The sequence below is a fragment of the Uranotaenia lowii genome, chromosome 3, assembly GCF_029784155.1.
Source record: "Uranotaenia lowii strain MFRU-FL chromosome 3, ASM2978415v1, whole genome shotgun sequence".
Lineage (NCBI taxonomy): Eukaryota > Metazoa > Arthropoda > Insecta > Diptera > Culicidae > Uranotaenia > Uranotaenia lowii.
The window spans coordinates 266419146-266443774 of record NC_073693.1 but is presented as its reverse complement, the minus strand read 5'-3'; the positions used below and the strand labels follow the sequence as shown (position 1 = coordinate 266443774).

Sequence of the window (24629 nt, the reverse complement as noted above, 5' to 3'; positions counted from 1 at the left end):
AGGATTCTTGTTCTTGGGAACCACCTGCACGTTGTTGGCGGCGTACCACTCCATGGCCTTTTTACCGTAATGGCAAGATGCCAAATCCGGCGAAAACAGTACGGAACAACCGTGTTGCTTCAGGAAAGGCAGCAGACGTTTATTCAAACACTCTTCCGCGTAAATTTCTTGGTTGACAGTCCCGGAAAATGCTGCTTTTCAAGCCACAGGTATAGATGGCTAGCCAAACCAGATATTTCTTCTCGAACCTTGACAGTTTCATGTGCTTGAAAATATCTGCTACCTTACCCCTTCCTTTTGCCGTATAAAACTCCTGTCCCGGAAGCTGCTTGTAGTCGGCTTTGACGTAGGTTTCGTTGTCCATTACCACGCAGTCAAACTTCGTCAGCATCTTCGTGTACAGCCTCCGGGATCGCGCTTTGGCCGTCGTATTTTGTTTATCATCGCGATTTGGAGTCCCTACCTTCTTGTAAGTCGATTCCCATCTCAGTACTGGATGTTAAATGTTAATCTTAAGTTGGCCACGTCATTGATTCAGTGTGTAAAGCCTGAATCGGCTAAGACGGTGTATGTCTTTTTAAAATATCTTGGAAACAAGCATGTCCACGAGGGCAAGTCCCAAACCCCTACCCCCCTCGCCGTGGACAAGCGTAGACATTTCCATACACCCCTCCCATCATTGCACAAAACTTTTAAACAAGTAATTTTTATCAAAAAATTTTATAAAATAAAGAATATAAAAGGTGAATCTCATCTTTAAATATTTGTTTTTTTGGTATTGTAATCTTTCGGATATTTGATTTTTTCCAAATTTTAAATAAAATACATAAACCTCTATTTATTTCCCCCATCGGGGAAGTAGTAATGCTAGTAATGTAATGTATACATGTGCACATTTTTAAGACTTTCTGTCAAGTGGTTTTTGAGATAGCGTACAGTGGGGAAGTTTTTCGACTTTTACATTTGGCACGACGTGTGCCATCTACAATGTATACCTACTATGAACCTTCCTTTTTCCCAATCAAGGCTATTTTTGATCACGTTTGAAGCTTTACCTTCAAAATTACTCAAAAAAAAATTTGGTCGAAGTTATGACAAATTTAGCCGATTGTGTTCCTTTGGCAAAAACCAACATATTTGACTTTTTATAACTTCACCACAATTTTTGCATAATGAAACGATCCCAAAACCAACCAAAACATAGTATAAACTTCATGGTATCTATTGTTCTATTATTCTATTATTCTATGCAGAGAAAACGGGGCAGCCTTCTTTGTATATTTGGCCATTCATCATATCAATAGTTTTGACATTCTGACTGGCTGGCGTAACATCTAGGTGAGACTTATCAACGAAAATTTGCTGGCTGAAAACCTACCAGGTGTCCGCTAAAGAACTCGTATTGCTGCCAATTACGAATTTTCCCGGTCCAAATATTTGTCGCGGTTCAAATATTTTTCGCACGATTTGCCCACCGTATTTTTTTTATTATTTTACCGGTGGGCAGCTTTTTTGCCTCATAGAACTTTAGTCAGGCCTGTTTATAATTCAGCAAAACCAGTGGTCGGCAACCTTTTGGGTCGGAGGAGCCAAAAACTTCAAATTTTCAAAATTTCAGAGTTTGAAAAAGCCACATATAAGATTTATGGTTTATGTTTTTAATTTTAAAAATCAAAATATTTGAATAATCAATGAACATTAGTTTTTCCAAAATAATTTTAAATCACTTTTTTCTAACTCTTGCATTTTTCTTCTGTTTCTGATAACAATTGAGTACATGGGTTCTCTTCTGAATCATCAACTCTCCTTACATGATTTAATGTTATATTAATTTTAACACGTTGGCAAATATCGAGGCTTGAAAATTTCAAATCCATATAATTTATAATTTCCTAGGCAAAAAAATGCTTTAACAAAAAAAGCTAAATAATTTTCTTAAAATTATCAATTTTTTTTATTACATTCCCCAAATAGTCAATCTTTTACAAAATCTGGAAGTATGAGATAAAATTCAATTAAAATTTATGTAGCCGAAACCTTCAAAAATTATGCTCCTGACAACTGGCAGAATTTTCAAAATTCAGAACATCAAGTGAACAGGTCTTCAGAGTTTTATGCATCTGGAAAATCCAAAATCTCATTTTACGCCACATATGATTTTCAGTATTGTGCGTCCAATTGAATGAAAAATGGAATTCAATACATTGTATATTATTCAGCAATGCTTGCTAAAGCTAAGATTATAGTTAAAAAAAACTTCTTTCATTTTTACTGACAAATTCAGTTCAAGGATTCTTTCAAAGTTTCAAAAGAAAAATTAATAAAAACAAATCAACGGCGATTGACTCTCAATCGCAAATTTAAAAAATGCTTCCGTTACGGAAACTTCATTGAAAATTTTAGTGCATTTGGTAAATATTGGCTGCAGGCATCACACTTGAAATTTAAAATTTGTTCAAAGACTCAAAGGTTTACTTTAAAAAAATATTATTTAATTATAAACGTAAATGCTTCTAGGTTTAAAGGTCAATTTTGTTAATGATTAAAAGTATTTAGCCTTTGATTAAGTGATCAAATAGTTTTTCAGAATTCAAGTTTTCATTCATTCTCAATGCTGATAGGAGTTCGAAAAGCTGTCAAACTTTTATTTTTAATTCTCAATTCTTAGTTTTGTTATTTTGTATTTGAATTTTGGGTATTTTTTAACTTTTTAACCCGTTGTTTGTTGATAAAGCATACCAGATTTTGGCATTGTGTTCCTAAATTTTAAATACAAAACCGGATAACATCCGGGCAAATACAGCCAAAATCTACGTATGTTCCATGAAAAGGCAAGAGAAAAGTAAAAAAAAGAAGACACTAAAATCCTAATAGAAATTAATTCACAATTTAAAAAAATGCATGCGCTGGAACAAGTTAAAAATTTGAAATTTCGTTTGTGAATAGTCCTGGAACAAAAATATGGCATTTTTCTTCGATATCCGGGCATCCGGACCGGACCAGGCATTCCCATTTTTCTTTGAAAATCTGGGAGAGCCCGGTTAAATCCGGGCAATCTGAAATGCTTATGAGTTATCTATATTCAGAAACATCAAAATTATTGATTAATTCTAATACGGTTTTGGAAATTTCAATTGATAAATTTTCATAGAGGGCAAAAAAGTTATTGCAAGTGCTTAAAATATACAATTATAAGAGGGTAACATAGAGGCTGCCTAAGAACTACTTTTTTGTAAATGATGAACTTGATTTTTCTGTTAGCTACAGCACAACTTTGGTATTCAATTGATTCAAAAATAAACACAGGTTTTGAAAATAAATAATTTAATTTTGATTTTTTTTGCTTTATAAACAGTTAAAAGCAAACAATAGCAAAATTTGGTCGAGGATTAATGACTTTAATGGGTTAGATTTCTATTAAAAAGGAAAAAAAGTAAAATTAGGCTTCAAAATTCTATTTTGCCATTTGATTCTATACGCTTGTTCCTACAGCGGACAAAATTTAAAATTCACTTTTGGACCTATGTAAATACGTGTTTTTAATAGTTTTTTAACGAAATACACAAAATAATTTTTAAAAAATTTCCTTTCAAAACCTCAAAAACTCAAATGACAAAAATGACAAAAAGACAAAAACAACAAAAATGACAAAAATGACAAAAATGACAAAAATGACAAAAATGACAAAAATGACAAAAATGACAAAAATGACAAAAATGACAAAAATGACAAAAATGACAAAAATGACAAAAATGACAAAAATGACAAAAATGACAAAAATGACAAAAATGACAAAAATGACAAAAATGACAAAAATGACAAAAATGACAAAAATGACAAAAATGATAAAAATGACAAAAATGACAAAAATGACAAAAATGACAAAAATGACAAAAATGACAAAAATGACAAAAATGACAAAAATGACAAAAATGACAAAAATGACAAAAATGACAAAAATGACAAAAATGACAAAAATGACAAAAATGACAAAAATGACAAAAATGACAAAAATGACAAAAATGACAAAAATGACAAAAATAACAAAAATGACAAAAATGACAAAAATGACAAAAATGACAAAAATGACAAAAATGACAAAAATGACAAAAATGACAAAAATGACAAAAATGACAAAAATGACAAAAATGACAAAAATGACAAAAATGACAAAAATGACAAAAATGACAAAAATGACAAAAATGACAAAAATGACAAAAATGACAAAAATGACAAAAATGACAAAAATGACAAAAATGACAAAAATGACAAAAATGACAAAAATGACAAAAATGACAAAAATGACAAAAATGACAAAAATGACAAAAATGACAAAAATGACAAAAATGACAAAAATGACAAAAATGACAAAAATGACAAAAATGACAAAAATGACAAAAATGACAAAAATGACAAAAATGACAAAAATGACAAAAATGACAAAAATGACAAAAATGACAAAAATGACAAAAATGACAAAAATGACAAAAATGACAAAAATGACAAAAATGACAAAAATGACAAAAATGACAAAAATGACAAAAATGACAAAAATGACAAAAATGACAAAAATGACAAAAATGACAAAAATGACAAAAATGACAAAAATGACAAAAATGACAAAAATGACAAAAATGACAAAAATGACAAAAATGACAAAAATGACAAAAATGACAAAAATGACAAAAATGACAAAAATGACAAAAATGACAAAAATGACAAAAATGACAAAAATGACAAAAATGACAAAAATGACAAAAATGACAAAAATGACAAAAATGACAAAAATGACAAAAATGACAAAAATGACAAAAATGACAAAAATGACAAAAATGACAAAAATGACAAAAATGACAAAAATGACAAAAATGACAAAAATGACAAAAATGACAAAAATGACAAAAATGACAAAAATGACAAAAATGACAAAAATGACAAAAATGACAAAAATGACAAAAATGACAAAAATGACAAAAATGACAAAAATGACAAAAATGACAAAAATGACAAAAATGACAAAAATGACAAAAATGACAAAAATGACAAAAATGACAAAAATGACAAAAATGACAAAAATGACAAAAATGACAAAAATGACAAAAATGACAAAAATGACAAAAATGACAAAAATGACAAAAATGACAAAAATGACAAAAATGACAAAAATGACAAAAATGACAAAAATGACAAAAATGACAAAAATGACAAAAATGACAAAAATGACAAAAATGACAAAAATGACAAAAATGACAAAAATGACAAAAATGACAAAAATGACAAAAATGACAAAAATGACAAAAATGACAAAAATGACAAAAATGACAAAAATGACAAAAATGACAAAAATGACAAAAATGACAAAAATGACAAAAATGACAAAAATGACAAAAATGACAAAAATGACAAAAATGACAAAAATGACAAAAATGACAAAATTGACAAAATGACAAAAATGACAAAAATGACAAAAATGACAAAAATGACAAAAATGACAAAAATGACAAAAATGACAAAAATGACAAAAATGACAAAAATGACAAAAATGACAAAAATGACAAAAATGACAAAAATGACAAAAATGACAAAAATGACAAAAATGACAAAAATGACAAAAATGACAAAAATGACTGTTACGGCCACGATTCCCTCTGGCTGCCCTATTAAGTGAAACCTAAACAAATCATTGCACTGGGAGCCCGGCGAAGAAGGAGGAAAACGTCAACACCTATAAAAACAATATGACTTACAATTGCGGGAAAAAAGCATGTGGATAGACTGCTAAACACATTGTTTAAATATCGGTTGAAGAGTTATTTGATTACTACGTTTAATTGGAAACTATAAGGCACTAAATTGTAAGTAACTTGAAAGCCATTGATAAAACCTATCTAAAATGAATAAATTTTCTAGCTTTAAAGCTGTTCATACTGCTACAGGAAAGTGCTTTTTATCCGACCGAATCACATAACCTTGTCACGACGTTGAGCCGTGACAAACTTTAAAGAATTTATCGTATTTAAAACCTCAAGTTAGTCGCAGATCTAATTTCGAGATGCCCGGAACGAGGAACCGTCCAAAGTCATCATGCAAGTTATGCAAGAACCCGGATACCCCAAATATGGTAGAATGCGAAAAATGCCTTGGATGGTTTCACTTCGACTGTGTTGGCGTGGGAGATTCTATAGCAGATCGTCCGTGGAAATGCCCTGACTGCGAGAAAGGCGGGAAAGATGCGACGGAAGGTGCTTCGAAAAGTGTCGATGGTAGATCCCAGATATCTCGTGTAAGTAACACGTCATCTACGCGCGCGGCAAAAGCTGCTCTAGAGCTGCAGGTGTTAGAGGAAAAAAAGGCAGCTGGAACTTCGACGGATTGAAGAGGAAAAGCGCCAAGAAGAAGAAGAAGCCGACCTTGAGCGAAAGCGCCGCGAAGAAGAGCGTGCATTCGCAAAATCGCAACTGGATCGTAATAAGGCTCGTCAAGAAACCCTTCGGAAGTTAGAAGAAATGTACCTGGAGAAAAAGCATAAAATATTAAGTGCGCAAATCGACGAAGCAGGCAGCCGAAGAAGCGGTATAAGCAGTTTTCCACCCACACGAACCAAAGAATGGGTAGAAAGTCTGCCATCCATTAGCGGTGACGAAAACCAAGAACCGGTGCTCAAAAAAAAGCCACCGATGAACTCAACGAGCCTTAACAAACCACCTGGAAGAAAACCCGAGTTCGACATTTCGGAACTTCATCCGGTCAGTAGTGGCCAAGAGGTTGCTACTCCGATGCCTCATCAGCAAGATCGAGAAGACCAAATTCCGCCAAGGAGACGAACACATACTGAAGCCCAGCTCGTGGCTCGTCAATACCTACCGAAGGACTTACCTCCCTTCACGGGTAGCCCAGAAGAATGGCCCGTGTTTTATAGTAGCTACGAGATCGGAAATAAGGAATGTGGATTTTCCAATGTGGAAAATCTCCTTCGGTTACAACGCAGCTTAAGTGGTGATGCTTTAGAAGCAGTACGAAGCAGTCTACTAGTACCGGACATGGTTCCACATTTGATGGAAACTCTGCGCATGCTTTACGGAAGACCGGAAACACTGATCAGCTCTCTCCTGGTCAAAATACGGAACACTCCAGCCCCAAAAGAGGGTAAGTTGGAAACGGTAATTTCCTACGGGTTGGCGATTCAAAATTATTGCAGTCACCTAGTGGCAGCAGGACTTGAAGCACATCTGTCGAATCAAACATTGCTTCAAGAGTTTGTCGAGAAGCTTCCATCAGACATCAAGTATAAGTGGGCAGAATATATTGAAGCAGCTCCTGTAGTCGACCTGGGGTTGTTTGGAAAGTTCATTTCCGGAGTAATTCGCAAGGCAAGTGCTGTCACCGTCTACACAGCACCAGGAACTAACTATAAGTCTTCGAAAGCAGAAGAAAATAGGTCGCGAGGAGCTGGAGTAAAACCAAAGAATTGTGCTCATCATAGCGACTACCGGTCAGGAGAAGGACCAAGTGAAGTTAACATGACACAGCGCAGCGGAAGGGTTTGCTCGGTCTGCAATGAAGGGAATCACTGGGCAGATAAGTGCGATAAGTTTAACAATATTTCGGTTGACGAACGCTTGAAGATGGTTCGCATCTATGGCTTGTGTAGAAGCTGTTTAAAAGCTCATTCTCCGTGGCCATGCCGCCGTCCAAAGAAATGCACGTACGAAGGATGCCGCATACGTCATCACCCTTTACTCCACTTTCCCTCGCCTCAAAGTCCACAAAATCAACCATCTCTCCCGCCTCCAAGTCCACAAAACCACCACAGGGTTAACAGTTCTGTCATCTATCGCATTCTTCCAGTTACCATATACAATCAATCTAAATCAGTTGATACATTTGCTTTGTTCGACGAAGCTTCGGAAGTGACTATGATAGAATCAAGTCTGGCGCAAAAATTGGAGTTGAAAGGCTTTCCAGACCCTTTACATCTGAAGTGGACTGGGAACGTAACCCGTGTTGAAGACAATTCCCAGACAGTTCAAGTGGAAATATCGGAGAAGGGGAAAAACATGAAGTACGTCCTGAAAAATGCGCGAACCGTCGATGCCTTGGAGCTCCCCGTCCAATCGATTGATACAAAAAAACTTGCCGCAAACTATCAACATCTAAAAGGGTTGCCTATTCAAGATTATAGCTTAGCCCGACCCCAGATCTTGATTGGGCTCGAAAATGTTCATTTAGCAACTCCACTCAAGGTGCGTGAAGGATTTCAGGGTCAGCCCATCGCAACGAAAACACGGCTAGGATGGTGCTTATACGGAGGTGTTGTTGATTCTATTGAAAATAGATACCATAATGTACTACATAGTTCTTCTATAAAAGAAGACCATTTTCTTCATGATTTGGTGTAAGAATACATCATGGTAGATAACTTGGGGGTAGTAGGAAATATACCAACACTAGAGTCCCGAGAGGATAAACAAGCCCGTGAGATTTTAGAATCTACAAGTCGACGTATCCCCGGAGGATTCGAAACCGGGTTGTTGTGGAAGAATGCAAATGCTGCCTTTCCTGATGGTTTTCCAATGGCGGTCAAGCGTCTTCAATGTTTTGAGAAAAGGATCTATAAAAATCCTGAACTTGAACGTAAAGTGAAGGCACAAATCGAAGATTACTTGGTGAAAGGCTACGCCCACAAAACAACGGCGGCCGAAATCAAGTCGGCCAACCCAAATAAAACTTGGTACTTGCCACTAGGGTGTGTTTCAAACCCCAAAAAACCTGAAAAGCTAAGATTAATTTGGGATGCATCGGCCCAAGTAAAAGACGTCTCATTCAACTCGATGATGCTTAAGGGACCGGACCTCCTAACACCGTTGCCATCCGTACTTTACAGGTTTCGAGCCAGAAAAATCGCTATATGTGGCGACGTGAAAGAGATGTTTCACCAAATAAAAATACGAGGAGAAGATAGATCTGCACAACGTTTCCTCTGGAGAGACAACCCTTCAGACCCACCTTGTATCTACACAATGGACGTGGCAACTTTTGGGTCAGCCTGTTCGCCCTGCTCGGCTCAGTTTATTAAAAACCTCAACGCCGAAGAATTTAAACACCTATTTCCGACGGCTACTGAAGCTATTATTCATGGAACCTACGTGGACGACTTCCTAGATAGCAGAAATACTGAAGAAGAAATCATCCGGCTAGTTGAAGAGGTTAAATATGTACACTCTCAAGGAGGGTTTGAGATACGAAACTTCGTGTCAAACTCTACGATCGTTCTAAATGAAATCGGCGAAGTTAATGCTCCCCCTTCGAAGGATCTTGGTCTGCTGACGTCAGAAAAGGCTTTGTCGGTGTTGGGTATTCGTTGGTTACCTAAACTTGACATTTTTACTTTTACGTTAAATCTCCCGCAACTGGACACCAGACTACTAAATGGTATGCTTCGCCCAACAAAACGCCAAGTGCTTAGTACAGTGATGAGTCTGTATGACCCACTCGGAATGCTCGCTGCTTTTGTGGTTCATGGGAAAATAATTATACAGACCCTATGGAAGACCGGGTGCAAGTGGGATGAACCAGTCGATGATAGCACGTTTGCTAATTGGAAGCGCTGGACAAACCTATTTTCTCGTCTTGGTGAAGTTCGAATCTCTCGACCCTACTTCGGACAAGGTTCACCTGAAACTTGTCAGCCAATACAAATGCACACCTTCGTTGATGCCAGCGAAGAAGCGTATGCTTGTGTTATCTATTTTCGCTATTTCGACCGCGGTTTTCCGCGCTGTACTCTGGTAGGCGCTAAATCAAAGGTGGCTCCAGTAAAACCACTCTCGATTCTACGCCTTGAACTACTAGCTGCTGTTCTAGGGACACGTATGGCAAACTATATTCAAGAAAACCACCAACTATCGATCTCCCAGAGATTCTACTGGACCGATTCTTCAACCGTGCTTCACTGGATACATGCTGATGCTCGAAAATATCATTCATACATCGCTTATAGAATCGGAGAGATTCTAACATCCACAAATTTGAACGAATGGCGATGGGTGTCCTCTCGTGATAACGTTGCGGATGAAGCCACAAAATGGGGACATGGCCCCTGTTTCGAAGAAAGTAGCAGATGGTTCCACGCTCCTGAGTTTCTGTGGGAGCTAGAATCAACTTGGCCAGAACAGAAGTGGCAAGCCGTGAATGTACAAGAAGAACTACGATCTAGCTGCTTTCATCATCAAACGAGTAAGGAATTGTTAGTGGATTATACACGGTTCAGCAAATGGGAACGCATACATCGTACGATAGCCTATGTCTTCAGAATATGTACGCGGAAAGAAGACGACCAAGTTATTCCTCTTGAATATTTGAAACAAGAGCATCTTAAGAAAGCAGAGCTGGAGTTAATCCGAATCATTCAGCGGGAAACCTTCCACGATGAGATAGCTGTGTTGCAGAAGTGCCGAAATGGCAAGCGTGCGGGGGCGGTGCCGATCGCTAGTCCGCTGTATAAATTGTCGGCGTATATCGATGAAGAAGAGATTGTTAGAATGGACAGTCGTATCGGCGCTGCCCCCAACCTGCCGATCGAAGCTAAGTGTCCAATTATTCTAGCAAAAAACCATCGTCTAACTTTTCTTCTTGTAGATTTCTACCACCGTCGATATCTGCACCGTAACCACGAGACCGTATTCAACGAACTACGACAGCAGTTCTACGTGCCTGGATTGCGCAAACTGATTCGCACCGTGACAGCTCGATGCCAGTGGTGCAAGGTGTATCACAAAAATCCGACTCAACCAAAGATGGGACCTCTCCCAAGAGCGCGTCTAGTCGCGTTCCAACGACCGTTTACTTTCGTGGGTTTAGATTACTTCGGCCCGCTCTTCGTTAAAGTAAAACGCTCTCATGCGAAACGATGGATCGCATTATTCACGTGCCTTACCACCCGAGCTGTGCACATGGAGGTCGCGCATAGCTTATCAACAACTTCCTGTAAAATGTGCATTCAAAAATTTATCGCGCGACGAGGGGCCCCTGCTGAGATTTACTCGGATAATGGCACAAATTTTCGAGGAGCTGCGAATGAACTTCGAGAGCAATTACTGAACATCAATCAACGATGTGCCGAATCCTTTACGAACACGAATACTAAATGGGTCTTCAACCCTCCAGCGGCTCCGCATACTGGCGGAGTCTGGGAACGTCTTGTGCGCTCGGTAAAAACGGCTCTAGAATGCTTTCATGATGCGCCTAAGGTCCCCGACGACGAAACTCTTGAAACTATCATACTAGAGGCCGAAAATATTGTTAACAGTCGACTTCTAACGTATATACCTCTCGATTCGACTAATCAAGAAGCTCTCACTCCGAACCACTTCCTGTTGGGCTCATCAACGGGTGCCAAGATGCCCTCACAAGAACCAGTAAATCCCCCTGAAGGCCTACGCAGTAGCTGGAACCTTGCCAGAACCATTTCTGACAGCTTCTGGAAGCGGTGGTTGAAGGAGTACCTTCCGACGATTGCCAGACGAACCAAGTGGTTTGAAAAAACCAAACCCCTCGAGCCAGGTGATTTAGTGTTTGTGGCCGACGAGAAAAGGCGCAATAACTGGATTCGGTGCCAAATTGAAGAGGTTTACCCTGGAAAAGATGGGGAGGTTAGACAGGCGATGGTACGCACGAATAACGGCCGTATTCGACGAGCCGCAGGGAATCTAGCAGTGATCGACGTCGTTGATGATGGTAAGACCGAACTAGAAGCTGTGACCTCGTCTTACGCAGGGGGGAATGTTACGGCCACGATTCCCTCTGGCTGCCCTATTAAGTGAAACCTAAACAAATCATTGCACTTGGAGCCCGGCGAAGAAGGAGGAAAACGTCAACACCTATAAAAACAATATGACTTACAATTGCGGGAAAAAAGCATGTGGATAGACTGCTAAACACATTGTTTAAATATCGGTTGAAGAGTTATTTGATTACTACGTTTAATTGGAAACTATAAGGCACTAAATTGTAAGTAACTTGAAAGCCATTGATAAAACCTATCTAAAATGAATAAATTTTCTAGCTTTAAAGCTGTTCATACTGCTACAGGAAAGTGCTTTTTATCCGACCGAATCACATAACCTTGTCACGACGTTGAGCCGTGACAATGACAAAAATGACAAAAATGACAAAAATGACAAAAATGACAAAAATGACAAAAATGACAAAAATGACAAAAATGACAAAAATGACAAAAATGACAAAAATGACAAAAATGACAAAAATGACAAAAATGACAAAAATGACAAAAATGACAAAAATGACAAAAATGACAAAAATGACAAAAATGACAAAAATGACAAAAATGACAAAAATGACAAAAATGACAAAAATGACAAAAATGACAAAAATGACAAAAATGACAAAAATGACAAAAATGACAAAAATGATAAAAATGACAAAAATGACAAAAATGACAAAAATGACAAAAATGACAAAAATGACAAAAATGACAAAAATGACAAAAATGACAAAAATGACAAAAATGACAAAAATGACAAAAATGACAAAAATGACAAAAATGACAAAAATGACAAAAATGACAAAAATGACAAAAATGACAAAAATGACAAAAATGACAAAAATGACAAAAATGACAAAAATGACAAAAATGACAAAAATGACAAAAATGACAAAAATGACAAAAATGACAAAAATGACAAAAATGACAAAAATGACAAAAATGACAAAAATGACAAAAATGACAAAAATGACAAAAATGACAAAAATGACAAAAATGACAAAAATGACAAAAATGACAAAAATGACAAAAATGACAAAAATGACAAAAATGACAAAAATGACAAAAATGACAAAAATGACAAAAATGACAAAAATGACAAAAATGACAAAAATGACAAAAATGACAAAAATGACAAAAATGACAAAAATGACAAAAATGACAAAAATGACAAAAATGACAAAAATGACAAAAATGACAAAAATGACAAAAATGACAAAAATGACAAAAATGACAAAAATGACAAGAATGACAAAAATGACAAAAATGGCAAAAATGACAAAATTGACAAAAATGACAAAAATGACAAAAATGATAAACATGACAAATATTAAATCACGCGCACGCTAATAAATATTTTTTAAAGGTTTTAATTTCAATGGAACACGACCGTGCAGAAATGCGAAGTGTCTAGGAAGTTTTTCTAACTAGTTCCTTTTTTTCTTAACCTAAATTCAAATAAATCACAGTTAGACCAGGATAAGCGAGAAACCCCTTTCGAGAGAGCTCAACAGGCTCCACGAGTTTTCATGCACAAAGCCTCTATAAAAAAATGTAAAACCTCCATAAGCGAATGTTTTATCCTGGATCACCTTAGTATATTGAAGAAATTTACGTTTTCGAACCAAAGTTGTGGTATAAAAAAACATTGTGGTAGGAAGAGAATCTGAAATATGGTTAATTCATTCTAAAAATTAATGTTTTTTTAACTGAATGCTAATGGATAAACAATTGCAATTAACTTTTTACCGTTTTTCTATGCCTTTTATCTAAGTTTTAAATCACTTTAAAATAATGCACATCATTCATTGAAAAGTTGCGTCTCTGTTTTCATGTTAAGCTCAAAACTCTGAAGCTCTAGCAAAAAAATTTGCATTTTGAATCTTTATACCTGAAGCAATTAAATGGTGTAAATTTAGCAAAAATCTGTTTAGTATTTCCTCAGATGTTAGTAACTAGATTGGTCCGGGCTCTGAAAGCCCCAATGTGCAATTCAAAGCTGGCGTGGGATTGTATTAATGCTTTGAATCAATTATCAATCCAAAATCAAGTGAACCTATACTGGGTTCCAGGCCACTGTGGTATAGAAGGCAATGAGAAAGCAGATGAACTCGCTAGGAAAGGATCTGAAAGGCGCATGATTGGCCCTGAACCTTTTTGTGGAGTATCTACTTGTGCTCTTACAAGTGAATTAAAAAAATGGGAGAACTCAAAGATCAAATTCAAATGGCTTGTAGCCATCGGTGCTAGACAATCTAAAAAATTCATAAAGCCCGATTCTAAGAAAACTTGTGAACTTCTAAGTCTATCGAAAAGGGATCTTAAAACAATTACAGACCTTTTTACAGGGCACTGTCCATGCAACTACCACTTACATAAAATAGGTAAACTCAGAAATGAGATGTGCCGGTTTTGTCAAACTGAAGTAGAAACTGCAGAGCACTTAATGTGTGACTGTGGATATCTTATGACACATCGACTGAAAGTTCTTGGTAAGCGAATCTTGACGCCCGATGATATTTGGAAGATGAAAGCCAGTAAGGTGGTGGGATTCATAAGAAATACCATCCCAAACTGGAATAATGTCTCGATTTCGACTACAACTGCCATCTCTATCAATGATGACAGTATTGCGTAATCAGATAAATAATAAATTGGGTTATTCCACAATAGATCACAAAAAGTTGGTCGCAGTGGATCTTCTCATACAAAAAAAAAAAAAAACTAGATTGGTCTGTTCCACTTTTTTCTGAGCTTGTGCCTAAGTGTAATTTAAACAGGAGCCATTTCTTGAAATGTTAGGAAAATCAAATATCTACGTATTATTTGATTGTGTTTTATTTTCTTTTCTATTAAATTAACTAGTATCAGAGAGACACCACTAAGTTTTCAAAAAAATTAAGGAAAAATTGGTAAAATTTTGATAAACCTTGAGGTTGGTTGTGTACTTTCCAAAAAAAAATAAGCATAGAACTATTTTCCCACTTTTAAGTTAAACTGACTATTGCCAATTTAGTCAACAAACTTAATTAGTAAGGTTGTTTTTTTTTACAAAAGTTGTTACGTTCCAAATGTACTCCATTGCTTTGATCTTGTTCACTAGAAGTTTCACTAGGACGATTGAGGTTACGATTCTGACAAAGCCGTACGACCGAAGTAAAGTTAACATGAGAAAAAAACCAGGTTAAATAAATCCAAATTTCAACCGGTCCACGCAAAACTGTCCCTTGCATGTAAGCAAGAGGCCAAGAGAGCTTGGTGTTTGGGAAGGTCAAAAAGTGCAGGGAGCTGGACAACAGACAACACTTACACAGACACTATATTGGATCCGTATCAGATGACAGCCGAGCAGATTTGTGGGGGGAAGCGGCGGAACCACCAGATGAGCGTTCTGCAGCACATCCCGGCTTCCGGACTTGATGCGATTCCGTACGACCGAGGCCAGTTCTCGGCGCTCCTGATGCATCAGCTTTCCATGGGCGAAGTACTGGATGGTCTGGAAGCAAACATGGAAAAGCACACGTTTAATTGAAGCATCTATCTGCATAGGAAGGTATGAAGCTAGTTCCCCTCCGGGTTCTTCTGACAGGCTGTTGATATAAATTTGCAGGTTAGGATGGTTCACGCATTGATGAGAAGATTCAAGATTAAAGATTCAAGATTCAAGATTCAAGATTTAAGATTCAAGATTCAAGATTCAAGACATGAGACATGAGACATGAGACATGAGACATGAGACATGAGACACGAGACATGAGACATGTTTCACTCCTCACTTCTTACTTCTCTGATCTCTTTAATAACTTCTTACGTCTAAAATCATTTTTCATATCTCACACCCTTCACTTCTCACGAGCAACGTCTCACTTTTCACCTACTTTTCACATCGAATTTCTCATCTTTCACGTAACACGTCATCCTTACCACTTTTCACTACTCACGTCTTGTTTCTCATGTCTCATACTTCTCACGTCTCATGTCTTGAGTTTCAAGACACACTCAGGTTTCTGGTCTCATGTCACAGATCTTATGTCTAAGTTCTCATGTTACAGATCTCAGGTTTCTGGTCTCAGATCTCATATCTCAGGTCTGAAGGTTTGAAGATCTTAGGTCTAAATATAGTCTCAGATCGTAGGTATCAAGTCTGAGCTTGCAAATTTCAAGCCTCAGGTCCCATTCCCCAGGATTTAGGTTGGATTTCTAAAGTACCAATAAAGGGTCATACGGTCAAAATTTGGTCAAGGGATAACGCGTGTAAATCGGTGAAATCGTTTATTTAAAAAATCAAATTAAATTTCTTTTTCAAGTTTAATTGGTATAAATTCCAGGAAAAATATTCAGTAAGGCTTCCGCTTTTCCAAATCCGAATTGCCGGGCCTTACGCTTAACCCTTGCCATCAGATTTTGTACAGCCACCTTGTCCACCTTCTTCGCCGCAGAAAGCCAGTTTGCCTTGAACTGCTGCTCGTCCTAAGCAGTTTTTTTGTTCTTCTTTAGGTTCCGCTTGACAATAGCCCAGTATTTCTCAATTGGACGGAGCTTTGGCGTGTGGGGAGGGTTCTTGTCCTTGGGAACCACCTGCACGTTGTTGGCGGCGTACCACTCCATGGCAGCAGCAGACGTTTATTCAAACACTCTTTCACGTAAATTTCTTGGTTGACAGTCCCGGAAGCTATGAAAATGCTGCTTTTCAAGCCACAGGTTCAGATGGCTTAGATATTTCTTCGCGAACTTTGACAGTTTCATGTGCTTGAAAATATCTGCTACCTTTCCCCTTCCTTTTGCCGTATAAAACTCCTGTCCCGGAAGCTGCTTGTAGTCGGCTTTGACGTACGTTTCGTCGTCCATTACCACGCAGTCAAACTTCGTCAGCATCGTCGTGTACAGACTCCGGAATCGCGTTTTGGCCGTCGTATTTTGTTTTTCATCGCGATTTGGAGTCACTACCTTCCTGTAAGTCGATAGTTCGGCTCGTTTTTTGGCTCGATGCACGATTGTAGACGATACACCCAGCTTATTTGCAGCATCTCGGAGAGAGAGGTTAGGGTTTCGCTAGAAACTACCGGCAACTCTCTTTGTCGTCTCAGCGGCTTCTGGTTTTCGATTTCCCCCCGATCCAGACTTCCTGGCTGTCGACAATCGTTCCCCAAACACTTTAATTACAATTGTAATGGTTGATTTGGCAACTTTTAGCGATTTTGCCAGCTTTGCGTGCGAGTAGCTCGGATTTTCGCGATGCGCGTGCAAAATTTCGATACGCTGCTTTTCTTTCTTGGACGGCATTTTGACAACTGTAGAGTGAATTCCAAAATCAAAATAGGAGCAACTTTCTACACACACACCTTCAAAATGAGGGGTGTTCAGGTTTTTAAATGCAAAATTGAAAGAAATACCACAGAGAACCACAGTTCGGGCTGGAGCCCCAACCGTGTATAAAAATACCAACCGTGATTTCAAAATAAACGACGCCATTTTTGCAACTTAGCTAAGAGCCACCAGATGTCGTTATCGGTACTTTTATTTTTTCCATTTTTTCTACACGCTCAGACGATAGTACCTTCAACGAATGAAAAATGCGCTCAAAGCCAAATTTATTCTCAGTCACTCAATCGGGTATTAAAATAATTGTATGTTTTTTTCAATTTTTGGCTTGTGTTTGTTATTGTCTACATGAAATTCACTACATCAAGACTAAATTGATTTTTTTTTTATAATTTAGAATAAATTTTGATGATAAACACAAATTTAAAAATTCGTTCAGTATTATTTTTTCTTTCACAGAATTGTTATCTCGGTAGGATTGGTGAAAAATTGGCGCATGGTGTTATCGGATATCTGTATAAGTATAAAAGAAGGGGGGAATATTTGAAGAATTTATAAAATTTTGATATCGAGTTGCTTTTAAATGCCTTCTGCTATTCCCTCAAATTCTTAGGATTCTTAGGTGTCCAGGTAACCTCCATGCAATTACTTTGCTCTGTCTAAGAGGCCAAATTCGATATTAAGAAGCTTTTCCAATTTTCGAATATTTTCGGAAGTAGGTACTGAAGTCCTATCCTGGCAGAAAAGACGCGATGTTTACATGCTAGAATTTCGCAATGTTCGAACGAAGATGGGTGGTGATACTTTGGATTAATTAGATTTGAAATGCTTCGTTATTATTGAAATTTGATTAGAAAAAATCTGATCCGAAATGCATTTTGTGTAGAAAAATCAGAGCTAAACGACTATATCATTATTTAACAATTAAAAATATCTGTTTCAGACGTGAAATTCATTTAGTATAAATTTGGATGTGAGTAGTCAACCAAGCTAAGCTAAGCTAAGCTAAATTTGATTAGAAAAAATCTGATCCTAAACAAAAAGTGGAGTTTATCCATTAGAGGGGTATCATAAATTAACACATCATACAGAAATCCTGCGGCAAATGTTGACTGAACTATTTTTGAAGTTATAATTCATATTAAAACAGACACATAATTAAAATCTTATATGAACTTTCTCTTCAAACAACTTAATAATGTTTGCTTTTTTTCTTAAACAAAATCAGTGGCTCTATACAAAATGAATGCCAAATGAGGCAATATTGCCAAAAGAAAAAGATTTCGTTTCAAAAGCATATATTTCCTGCTGCAAATTTCATTATGTTGCATTTTCAACACCCCAAAAAAAAGAAAACTAGCTGAACTCTGTTTTGGTGTGACCTGGAAGAAAATTTTGGGTTATTTATGTTCTGAGTGTTCTCAACTGTTGACAAAACAAAATCGACAACAACAGCTGAGTCACTTAGCTAAGAGCCACTAGATGGTGCTGTTTTTAGGCCAATTTCAACGGTTTTAAAATGGCCGACGATTCAAATTCTTACACACGAATTCGACACATATTTGTTCGGGGCCCATTCTCTGGTTCTCTGTGGGCAAATGTTGACTGAACTATTTATGAATAATGGAATTTATGAAATTAATAATAATTAAAATCTTATATGAACTTTCTCTTCAAACAACTAAATAATGTTTACTTTTTTTCTGGCTCAATACAAAACGAGTACCAAATGAGGGAACATCGCCAAAACAAAAAAAAATCGTTTCAAGAGCATACATATAGTTCCTGCTGAAAATTTCATTATGTTGCTTTTTCTGCAACCCAAAAAAAGAAAACTAGCTGAACTCTGTTTTGGTGCGACCTGGAAGTAAATTTAGGGTTATTTATGTTCTGAGTGTTCTCAACTGTTGACAAAAAAATCGACAACAACAGCTGAGTCACTTAGCTAAGAGCCACTAGATGGTGCTGTTTTTAGGGAAATTTTAACGGTTTTAAAATGGCCGACGATTCAAATTCTAACTCACGTATTCGACACATATTTGTTCGGGGCCCGTTCTCTGGTTCTCTGTGGAAATACGTCAAGTTGATATTGATCAAATTTTGACCGTATCACCCTTTATCATTGGTTTACCTTTTCAGATTGGATTACCATATTTTAAACACCATATCAGGTTATTATTTTCTTTATTTTTTTGGTGTTAAAACATTACTAGGATATTGCGTTTTCGAAAAATCTATGTTGTCCGGCCATAGACGAATTCCCCCTACAATGCGATAAATGTTTTAAGATTTTTTTCCTACACTTTTTCCTATTTTCGTATGCTGCGATCAGAACCCTGAAGTGCTCGTGAATCTCGTTTTTAAGCTTTTTTTCTTCAGATTTAAGCTTTTTTTGCCTTGAGAGCATAGGAGATGAAAGCCTCAATCTGAGGAAAAAAGCTTATATCTGTCAAAAAATGGAAAATCAGAGGGGAAATCTGAGAGATGTGCTCCACACGGTTTGAATAACATTGCCGGGATGTGGCTGCGATTGAAAACAAGTTGGTTGAAATAGAAACAGTTTTGTAAAAATAAAACTTTAACGGCCACAGATGTTGAGATTTTTTTTTGCATTTTTGCAATTTTTGCAACGCGTGCTATTTACAATTGTAAAAATTCCCAACACTTTTTCTAACACATGTAAACTTGCTCTAAGTAAAATGTTTTTGATACCTGATATAAAGTATTTTTTCACTAATCCATGTTTTTTCGCTTATTTATTGGGTACGAAATAATAAATGATTGCAGCTAAATATTGTCTTAAATATTTTTTTAATTCACAAGTTATAAGATTAGAAAAACTATAAATTGAGAAACAAGAGAGTTAAAGCTGTTATAGTCAGGAGTGTCAAATCAGCACTTCGAAAACTTGTATGGGTTAAAAAAAAAGTTAGAATGCGTTGAAGTGTCAAAGTGGATTTACGTACTAGGTTATTACCATTGATTGATTGATTGATTGTTTGATTAGAAGTAGTTATTACCATTTGTTAAAAAGTAATCCACTGTTGTGGACCAACTTATTCGGACAGCGAAGGTACAAAAAAAGGCTCTCGCCCAGCCTAACCTATAGCCAACGACCAACAGATTATTAGTTGCGAAGGAAAGTTTTAAATTGACTTATTTAAGTACTGTTGGCACTACCGGATCTCACTGACTGGCTGGCTGCTGATGGTTGAGCCAGGTTGAGCTAGCAGCAGAGATATTCAACAACTGAAAATCTAATTAAATGAGCAGAGTTAAACCGCTGGCAGCGAGCGTTATTTCATTTAAACATTTCCATGAAATTAAAATCAAAATTGAACTACTACGGTGCTCTAGCTGCGGCAATCTGCGTTAAGATTAAGAGCGCAAATTCAGTTAAAATCGCATGAAATGTTGCTCTTCATTCGTCAAAATTTTTAAAGTATGAAAGATGCCGATGAAATATCCAGTACATTTTTCTCTACAATAAGTGTTGAGTTGTGTTACAGTTTTCTAGAATTTTCTTGTCGTTCTAATTTTGAACGAAACATTGAAATTTAAACATTCTTACCTCCACCAAAGCATATTTAACAGATTTGATGGTAACGTTGCTCCGATTGTAAGTTTCGCCGGTAAGTAAAATATTCTCCCCTGGAACATATGCTCGTCGATCCAGTCCAACATTGCACCGGACTGTGCCGCCAAGAACGCCGACTCCAACCCGATGATTGACACTTGCCTCCAGTGGATCCTGTAAATTATTGAGAATTTTATTCAACAACCCATAAACCATTCTAAAAATTCAAACCCACACTCAATATTGGATCCTCCAAATTCAAATCAATCGGGTTCAGAACCAGGAACACCTGCTGATTCTTGTGGGTGATTCCGGATGATTCCCTCAAACTTGTTTTGCAATAGTACTGGATCCATCCGTGCTGTCCAATGAAGGTCGAGGGAAGTGAAACCGGAAGTCCCAGTTTGAAGGGGAAACAGTGAACGCCGGGTGACAGTAGAATTGGTTTGCCATCAAAATCGTCCAGTAGCTTCATGCGGAAGTCGATATAGTTTTCCTTGTCGTAGGTGTCATCCCGAAGCCGAGGACCCCGAGTCGGGATGTGAACCGTCGATTCCCCAAGCACATGGAAGTACAGGCCTGTAGGGGGGGAAATGTTTTTGAAATTTAAATAATCTATAAATAGGGGAGATAAGGGAATAATGGACACCTTAAGGACACCGCTTATTTAACCATACATAAAACTTATAATAAGTACTAGCAGACCCGGTAAACTTCGTCTTACCATGTTAAACTTGGCGTCCATTTTCAATTTTTCCTAGTTTTTTTTTACATTTCCCTTCTTTCCCTTTACTCGAATCGTCCCGCTTAATTCTATCAAAATTAAACCATAGAATTTTAACTCAACGGGTCTTTTAAAATCCAATTTTTGTTAATTGTTCCATAAATAACTGTATGTTGATAATATGTATGTTCCATTTGCTGTATTCCATTTAGTGATTTATTCCGTTTTGTTCGAGTTCACAATAAGGTTTAAACCGAAATAAAAAGTATCTTGTATATTGCTTATGAATCTTTGGAAAATTTTTGAAGAGTTTTCCGAATATTTTGCCTAACGCAGCGCTTTCAGCTCCCAATTAGCTTTGAATGGTGTATTTTTAAGAGCGGAATAATTGAAACACATAAGAAAAGATTTTTTACTAACAATTTTCAATTAGCTTTTTATTCATCATCCTCATGCTTCAATGCAGTTTGAATTAAAATCCATATTTTCACCAAAATCATTTCCAAAAAGTTTCGCCTGATACTTAAGTATTAGACTTTACACATTTCAACTTAAAATGTTCCCCCACAGCATTTGTCATAGCATTAAATCTGACGATTTTGTATACTGCAAATTCCTTTTTTTTTATTCAAGCAAAAAATGCAAATTAGTTCATTTGATTTCATTTAGGATTATGTAATATTTTTAAGATTAATAACATTTAACTGAAAAGCAGATTTTTTTAAATTTAACAGATTGAAATGAAATTATCTGTTCAGGCTTTGATGGTTTCGTGAGTTCATTTCAAAAATGAAACATAGGGGCAAATGCAAACGAATATCACCACAGTTCAACTTTCATATTTTCTGAAAAAAATAATATTTTCTAAAAAAATATTAGTTATGTTGACAAAAAGTAATATCGAAGTATGCATTTGTCCCATTTATTGGGGCAAGTGATAACACATAGGTCTTTTTCAGATGCGTCAGTGAAAAGACTTTAAAATGAATTTAATACTTGTTCTTATTTGTCTGTTTTATCAACTTTCATTGATATATACTAAGTTTTCTCCGGAATAAATTAATGCTTGGCACTTCAATTTCACTGAATGATGTTCAACCAAAAGACCTTGATTTACAAAGACCTTTATAATAATTTTGAATATCCGCTTCAGACTCAACACTCAGGATATTCTTTCTGGCCATTCTGGAGATAAAATTCTTGAATTGTAGATGTTTCATTGCAAAATGGCGCGTTTTCACTTATTCCACCAAAGAAATTACATGAATTTATATTACTTTTAACACTTTCAGGTCATATTAAAAGATTATCATAAAAATCTGCTGCCGCTGGAATATCAATCACAAAAAAACTTTTCAACAAAAAAGTGAATCAAAAGTCTCTTCTATGTAGCCAAAATATGTTAAACAAAAACAACCTTTTCATGTTAAGTTCGTATTTGAATTGTGTGTAAACAAACAGTAAACGTGTAAACAGTTTTTTGATGAATGATTAAAAAAAAAGAGTTGAGTTTATTTAATCAAATAGTTTTTTTTGGGCCCAACAATTTTTAGATGAAGAATTAATGTATACACTTTTCGTAAAAGTTGAAAGTTTGCCCTTGCTCTAGTTTACTTTCTTAATTGAAAATTCTTCCGGAAAATTCATATCCTCACTTTTTGTTATAGAAAAGTAGATTATTTTATTGATAACTTCAACTTACGTTTGCAAAAAATCAAAAAGTTCATTCGGCCTTTAAAAATTTCTATCCTATCTAATCTATTTCAAAGAACAGACTCTAGTTCAGTTAATGCGTCTAGCGTTCTAGGCGTATTGGATTATACGAAATTGATTGTAAAGCTTCCCAATTTCTTATTTTCAAACGTCCGCAAAGTGTCATAACATTATATCATATTTATCTTTACCAAATTCATATTTTTTGGACAACATTTTACTACTTAAGTTAACACGAATTGAAAATGGTTTTAATATTTGAAATCGTTTATATGGTTTTAATTCGATCGATAAAATATCAATCCGTGTCAGATTTAGGCGTCATTTATTACTATGTGCTGTGTACAAATAAGCAAGAAAAAAAACTCATCTAGGTTGCATATCGCCCCCACGTGCGTAAGAAATATAGGTACTTGGTTGAGGAACAGGCGCCTAATTTTTAAAATTTTCCAGCGATCAATGAACAGTATGCTTTGGTTACTATTATCTTGCAACGACGTTTGCTAGCGACGCCTCGCCCATGGCCATGGAGACAAAAAACAAACCCCTCGAAGAAAAGAAAATCTATAAAAATGGATGCCTGACTTTTCAATTTCAGATTTTGGCAAAACAAATATTATATGTTTTATTCGATCAGCAAAATGTCAACCTGAGTCATATCTAGGCGTCATTCATATATGCTGTAGAAATGAGCTAGAAATTAAGAACAAAAAAAAAGCACATCAAGGCTTCATATCGCCACCACTTGCATTGAAAATATGCTTGGTTGAGAAACACGCGCCAAAATATTCTCACTGATCAGTATGCTATGCCATGGTTACTTTCTTCTAACGACGTCTGCTCGCGACGCCTCGACCTTGGAGACGAAAAACAAACCGCCCAAAGGAAAAAAAAGTCTCGAAAAAATGGAAGCCATGACTTTTATTTCATTCAAAAAACTACAAATTTTATTATTACGGACAATTGATGCAAATTTGTGTTGTTTTTATTCGATATAAACCGATTCGCATGGCTACAGAATATTCTAAAAATAATTTCATTCGAATCGTTTGGGTCGTTTCGGAGGAGTAGTACTACAAACACCGTTACAAGAGAATTTTATATAATAGATGATATGCTAGTTTAATGGCATTTCGGTGAACGTTATGATGGAAAATTCTTGATAGAAGAATTACAGATAGGAAATAAATGACGGATAGATAAAGCAGATGCTAATTAGAAGAAAATTTTATAGGTGTTGAAATAAAGCCAAGGAATAATGGATCACCCGTCAAGGGTAATACGGTCAAAATTTGGTCAATATAAACTTCGTATTTCTTTCAATTTTGCATTTAAAAAACCTGAACACCCCTAATTTTGAAGGTGTGTGTGTGTAGAATGTTGCTCATATTTTGATTTTGGAATTCACTTTTCAGTTGTCAAAATGCCGTCCAAGGAAGAAGAGTAGCGTATCAAAATTTTCCTCGCGCTTCGCGAAAATCCGAGCTACTCGCACGCAAAGCTGGCAAAAT

The 24629-nt window shown here is 36.3% G+C and overlaps 1 protein-coding gene across 1 annotated transcript in view; it reads right to left on the bottom strand.

The window, feature by feature from the left end:
* Positions 1–24629, bottom strand: part of LOC129757445 (arrestin domain-containing protein 4-like) — a 39465-nt gene that overhangs the window by 1733 nt on the left and 13103 nt on the right. The window contains exons 3-5 of the mRNA XM_055754670.1: positions 20917–21260; positions 20676–20855; positions 15093–15278 (exon numbers count right to left, since the gene is read on the bottom strand). Coding sequence (XP_055610645.1) covers positions 15093–15278; positions 20676–20855; positions 20917–21260 — 710 coding nt within the window. The remainder of the gene's footprint in view (positions 1–15092; positions 15279–20675; positions 20856–20916; positions 21261–24629) is intronic.